This window comes from Macrosteles quadrilineatus, unplaced genomic scaffold (assembly GCF_028750875.1).
Source record: "Macrosteles quadrilineatus isolate MER2022 unplaced genomic scaffold, UCM_ALF_1.0 Scaffold_3__2_contigs__length_128488019, whole genome shotgun sequence".
Taxonomy (NCBI): domain Eukaryota; kingdom Metazoa; phylum Arthropoda; class Insecta; order Hemiptera; family Cicadellidae; genus Macrosteles; species Macrosteles quadrilineatus.
Window position 1 is genome coordinate 3,983,983 of NW_026542596.1, and position 6,577 is coordinate 3,990,559.

Sequence of the window (6,577 nt, forward strand, 5' to 3'; positions counted from 1 at the left end):
TGGGAAATATATTATTTAAAACCAAGTACATTTTAAGTAACATACATAATTGTTTTTTCCTAAGCCTATAGGCCTATGGAATTTAATTACAAACTGTGTGTAGTTGTTTACTAATTTATTCAAACAACTTACTTAAAACCCTCTGATAACCAAAGAGGCTAAATTTTGTTTTTGTTTGTGAAGGCAATCTCAGTCAATTTAAAATTAATTATCAAAGTTTTCCCAAAGCTGTATAAAAACAATGCTCACAGTTTTCAAAAATATACCTATTTACTTGTAAAGTCTACTGTTGCTTTCTAACAATGAATACTATTCACGCATAATGAAGAGTACGGTAGTGGAATTTAACCGTCTTGTATATACAAATACAGATGTGTAAGTGTGTAAACTTCAATACATTTTGTTAAAGTCAATAATGTAATCGATGAGTATTTTACATTTATTTACCTTTCAATACCTTTTGTGCAATATAAACATTGTAGCCTAAACTGGTAGAATTTAGAAATATGCGTTTTTAATAGCCTATGGTACATCAGTAGCTACAGTATAAAGATAAGTGATAAGTGTACATAATTAGTAAATGGATGTTTTATAACATATTTTAAGTAGCCAATGTAAGATGATGTAAGTCAGTGATTACAGTGAATACAAAAACTTTAGTAAAACCCAGTTTTCTAGTTAAATATCATAAATTTGAATGAGCCAAATACACGAGCTCAAAAGCGTGATCAGTATTGTTGGATAATCACAATTTTCCATTGTTGTACAGCGTGTCGATCAATAAATGTATTGTTGTAAACCTCTAATATCAGGGGAGGGGTAAAGCCGCCCCCACCACGTGTGTTGGAGGGGGGAAGCGAGTTTCTTTGTTAAACAGATGTGTGAATTTCATCAGCTCAGTTCAGTTTGGACAGCCGGCGCCGATCGTTAAATACGGAAGTCGTATTTTCAGTCAGTACAGTTTCTTCTGTGACTTTGACAGGATAGTACGAAGTTCAGTATTTTAGTGCTCCTAGCTAAGTTATTTTCAATTGTTTTAAGTGCTGTGACAATGATTGCTGTGGAGAAATTATCTCATCAACACTCTGTGGATTTACATCAGTCTATGATGGAAGGTAGGAATTCGTAAAAGTTGTCATTTAAATAACAAATAAAGTAAAGTTGCAGTACCTTTAATTATTTCTGAAAACTGTCAATTATTAATAAGCCATGTTTACCTTTTTTGAGATTTTTCACATTATTTTAGATATGTACAATTTCTGTTTTAAAGTTTATACTATACAGTTTCTTACTACTATTTCTCATTATTGTACAGATCGCAGACTCTTCTCCTTTTCAACACATTAGTTGAGGCTAAAAATGCTAAGTTGTAACTACTGTAATTTTCTTATTATTTATGCCTTAATCTATTTTAAATTTTACTAAGTTTTACCTGTAACCAAAAACCAAAGCATTTTGTTAAGTATCAACAACCTGGCCTAGATATTATCAAATAGATCAGATACAGTAGCAATAACTGTAACCACTGACAATATAATACTTTAATGGTTTATTCCATTGTCTGTGCTGTTACCTTTTCTGTTGTATTGACAGAAAAATCTAGAATACCTAGATGATTTCACCTCCTACAGTAACTTACTTTCACTTCAAAGCCAGGGATGACTTTGATACAGTATTAAAACCCAGGTTTATACTTAAATAAAGTACCGTACATAGCTACCTGTTCTGAAAAGTCGGAAAATTATTAATTCAATTAATTATGTACAGGCTTATATTGTAGGTGTTTCTTAAAGAATATATTAATGACTTCCAGATATTGTATAGGGTCTGTCTTGATCATGAAATATTGTTTAGTTTTGGTTTTAACAGTTTAATTGTACGAAATTACAACTTATAATTCCATTCAGTATCAAATGCATACCAATTTGCCAATTTGTGCCAATTTGCATCAGACCCATTTGCATTGTGGTTGCATGGTCATGTTGAAACCCCTTTTACTCTTCAAAATGTATTGAATCTGTAAGAGTTAGAAGCTATAGAGTTCTGTATTTATTAGAGGTGCAAGATCAAATCCCACCAAAACTAGTGACTTTATTTAGTGGAGTTCATAGTTCCCGTTAAGCTGTAGGTCCAAGCACAGAAAACGTACTACTATAACCCAGAATGCCAACCGCATGGTAAAAAGCATTAAGCGGTTTGAGAGAGCTTTGCCTATCAATCCGTATAGCAACGCTGGTGGCGCTGGGTGGCGCTGCCTACGGATTGACAGGCAAAGCTCTCTCAAACCGCTTAATGCTTTTTACCATGTGGTTGGCATTCTGGGTTATAGTAGTACGTTTTCTGTGGTCCAAGTGTTCATTAATTCAATAAGTAAAACAGTTTTTTCTTCTATTGGAATATGAATTCTCAATTAAATATACTTTAAAAATCTACCCCTCCACACTAAATTCTTCTTCCAAGGAAGACCTCTCTAGTGAGAAAGCCAACCAAAGGAAATATTTGAATCCCAGACACTAGGGAGCTATTTAGTAGTTTCATTCAATTTCCAAGTGATTTGCACATTTATTTGTTACTCTACCCTGAAGATCACTGCTGGTTTGGGATTGGATAAAAGTCTGAAGCTTTTAAATGACCCAAATTGCCTCCGCTGTCATTGATTGTTGTTTTTTGAAGTATTTGTTTCCTACGCTAATGTTTTATTGTTTTGTTTGTCCAGGAGAGGAGACGGAGTGGGAAGTAGCATGTTCAGCTCTGGCCCAGAGGCTAGGTGAGGAGTTGAGGGCTGCCAAGTCTGCACAGTTATCCTGTGGTGAGGTGTTGCTGCCACGAGAGTTGCTGCCTACAGTCGCCAGCCAGATACTGGCCCAGTCCGTCTGCGAGCCCTGTGGTCTTAGGTAAATATCAACTCCAAACCGCCCAATCATCAGTTATAGCTCAATTCTACCTAATTATGCTTTTTAGTACCGATTTAATCTGTCAAAGTTTGATGTGGTTTTGTAGTTTAAATTTGGATTTGTAGTCAAGTAAATGTTATTAAATGGCTGTGGAACGTGGAAGTGATCGGCCCCAATAAGTCTACAGGTGTGAAGGCATCGTAGTGTGAGAGAGGAGTCGCTATGCGCTCAACGGTGCCTCAGAAATTTGACAGTGGTAGGGGGTTGGTCTATCATTCCGCCCATGACCCATAGTTTTCAGTGCTATGACATCAACGTCACCGATATTAAAGTTGAAGATCATAACACAGTAAATTCAACTTAGGAGTATATCACTTTTTTTTACTAAAAATGTTAAATAAGTAAACTAGGCCTATACTGTATTGAATGATGATTTCCCCATTAATGAAATGTTGAATAATGTGTAATATTTATTTTAAAAAAATTTATTTTTTCGTGAGGCTATAAATATGTTTTTCTTCGGTAAGATAAAACAGGGGATTAACTCATTTTTAATTTCTCAACCCAGAATAACTACAGGTAGGCCTGTGTTAAGATTGCAAAATGAGTAAGGAATTTAATTGTTCTCTTTAAACACGAGAGGGAAGATCAAAGGACTTATAGGTAGCTAGTTATTTAATAGTCCAATTTTAATGTTTATGGGCGTCTGATGAGAAAAGTGATTAACAATAGTTTGAAAGTTAAAATAAGGATTCAAACAGGAATTAACAAAAAAAGGTTTAAAATGATTAAGATTTCTCTCCTACAATTTGACATCATTAGATCAATTAGTTACATATATTTACAGAAGAAATATATAAACACGATTGATAGAACAAAATAAATACAGTAATACTGTTGTTAACTCGGACAGCATTCAATAAGTTAGGCTACAAGTAGTACCGAAGACCGGCAGGCAGATTAAGCCCAAAGCCGGTAGACGACGCGACGGGGCACACTTGAGCTTATGAGGTGACGTCATTCAAATATGGGAGAAAGGGCTCCCTCAATTTCCTCCACTACCTACAAATTTCCAAGGCACCATTGAGCACATAGCGACTCCTGTGAGAGAGCAGTGAGGGAAAAGAGGGAGACCTCCAAAAACGTTTTGAAACTCTTTGATTGATCAAGTCTATATTATTGTTTGTTTAAATACTTCCTTCGTAAAATATGATCAACCTTTCTAATCAGTAAAAATATTCATTAATAATATGCATTTGCAGTCTTTTATGAGATGCTATGAATGTGACTGTCCCAATCCCTGTACAATTTCTTCCATTGAAATATTCCAAATAGCTCATAACATTTCAAATCCATAATTTAACCACAAAAAAATAACCATAACAGTTACTGATTTGTTTTCTGGCGACTCACATTGTAAAGGACCATCAAATTCTTACAGTAAATAGTTATTTGAAAACTACTTTTTTACTTAAAATTTCCCTTGTTTACAGGGGCTGTACCCTGGACATCCAGCTAGAGACTGAGGAAGGCAGTCAGGTGAAGATCAGCAGCATCAAGTGGGACCCTCAGATGAGCTCCACCTTCCTGCTGAGTCTAACGCTGAGGCAAGACACAACACACAAGTGGCGACTTTCCCAGCTGCTGAAGACTTTGACCAAGGGTCGCACTCTGGTCATCAGCAACAACTTCCTCCTACACAAGACAAGGCTCTACCGTCCACGAGCTCCAGCCCGGTAATAGCGTGATACATCCCACTGAGAGTCAAGACTGCTTCCGACTATTGGCTGTATTAAACGTATTATAGCAATAATTTATTGGCTTTCAGCCTTGTGATTTTTAAGGAGTTATGTTATATTCTGTGATACGATGTAGCATGATCAATTGTGATTTTTTGTGATGTTTCGACTCTCAAACAAGTATTGAATTTCATATTAAAGCACTTGTTAGTTTTTATATGTAATTATTTATTTTTGAAATAATTTTGAACATTGTTTAACAGTTAAATTAGTTTCAACTTTTTTTAGCAATGCACCCCATATATTTGATTTAAAATTTATATTTTATGAATATTTTTACAAAAATTGGCTTTGTTTAATGTATATTTAAATTTTTAGTTTCAATAAACCTTTCTAAAAATGTAATACACCAACAGCAAGAGCTATAGCAATAATAATTATTATTTTGTATTTCTTTGATAATTTTATATTTTGGTTTAGTGAAATAATAAACCATTTCAAAATAAAAGTTTTGTCTCTCTCAACCTATTATTTTCTCTGAGTGTATTTTCTCTGGGTATTTAACTTACATTCTATACTCGATTTGTTATTACTATTAGGCATAACAATAATAATTAGTAGGAAAGTGGAATTCTTGTGTGATTTTACTTGTCTAGGCCTATTTGTTAATATTTCTTCATAGTGTGCAAATTTTTTGTCATGTACTCTTGAAAACATAAATACTAAATATAATATTGGCTAAAGAAATATTAAATGTTATGGTCATCAAATCGATAGATTGCAAATATGTTGCATTACATATATTTAGAAGAACCTTTAAGTCGCTATTGTTCATCATTGATTACAATTTTTACCAGTGGATAATTTGGATTGCAGTTTTAACATTATGGAAATAAATCCAAAATTCCATCTTAAAATAAGTGAAATTATAAGCCTGGTTAAGGTGACCATAATTTTTAAAAACTCCAAGTAAATTGATGTAGGCCTACCTAATTGACTTTAACTTTAACGCAACAATTTTTTTTAAATCTTAAAACTCAAAAGATTTAAGCATTTCATTACTTAAAAAAAAATAAAAACAAGGCAACATTATTTGCGTTGTAAAAGAATGAGAGGAGATCCAAAATAAGTTATGCATCTAGTAATTGATAAGAAGTACAAAATTGTTAAAGTATCAGTAAGGACACTTCATGACACACCAAAAATTGACAGTTAAAAAAAATAACCATCTCATTTACCATATTTTAATATTTATGAAGTGAAATTTGCACCATCAAATCTCGAAGCAAGGTCATATCTGGTAGAAAGCGGTCATCTAATTTTGACAAATAACATATTTTGGTGATTCACAAGTGCCATGCATAGTAAATCAAAAGGGGGAAAAATACAAAACAAAATGGTAACAAGATTAACAAATTTAATGTAACTTATGTAGACTTTCAGAAACAAGGAGGCAGGCAGTAACTATTGTAAAAATCAAAAGCCTTACATTTCTTAAAGACCTTATGTTTTAAACTGAAGTTCCAAGATAATTTTATAATATTTGAAGACGTTATTATGAACACTTAAATGTGCCATTATATGTTCAATACAGTTTCCATTTCACCGATTATTTCTAAGTTTCAAAATGTGTATTTCATTCAGTTGTGTAGTGGTTCTTTACTGTAATTGTTGATGATCTATAATGATCCTGTATTTTGTTAACCCTCCGACTGGCCATAAGTAGTTTTGGTAGCGGCCATGCCTAATTACTATTTTTCCAGACATTTTCTCTTATATGGATCCATCCATATAAAAAAACTAATTTTGTTTAGAAGATCAAGGGAAATGAATGAGTAAAAAAAATTAATTTGACCCATTAAGTTTTTTAAAATATCCTAGAAACTAAAAATAAAAGGAATACCCCGGATGAAATTTCAAATTCAAGTTTTGGCCTTACTAAAT

At 33.2% G+C, this 6,577-nt stretch overlaps 1 protein-coding gene across 1 annotated transcript; it reads left to right on the forward strand.

The window, feature by feature from the left end:
* Positions 1 to 885: 885 nt before the first annotated feature.
* Positions 886 to 5,059, forward strand: LOC128990173 (protein scylla-like). Its single transcript, XM_054412455.1, has 3 exons — positions 886 to 1,115; positions 2,717 to 2,894; positions 4,388 to 5,059. Exons 1-3 carry the CDS (start codon positions 1,052 to 1,054, stop codon positions 4,632 to 4,634), a joined length of 489 nt encoding a protein of 162 aa, XP_054268430.1. The 5' UTR covers positions 886 to 1,051; the 3' UTR covers positions 4,635 to 5,059.
* Positions 5,060 to 6,577: the final 1,518 nt, after the last annotated feature.

What these genes read in the sequence shown, in the direction of transcription:
- LOC128990173 (XM_054412455.1), top strand. Translation starts at nt 1,052, where the DNA reads ATGATTGCTGTGGAGAAATTATCTCATCAACACTCTGTGGATTTACAT. An exon ending in ACATCAGTCTATGATGGAAG is followed by an intron (nt 1,116 to 2,716) that starts GTAGGAATTCGT and finishes TTGTTTGTCCAG; the next exon opens with GAGAGGAGACGGAGTGGGAA. An exon ending in TGCGAGCCCTGTGGTCTTAG is followed by an intron (nt 2,895 to 4,387) that starts GTAAATATCAAC and finishes CCTTGTTTACAG; the next exon opens with GGGCTGTACCCTGGACATCC.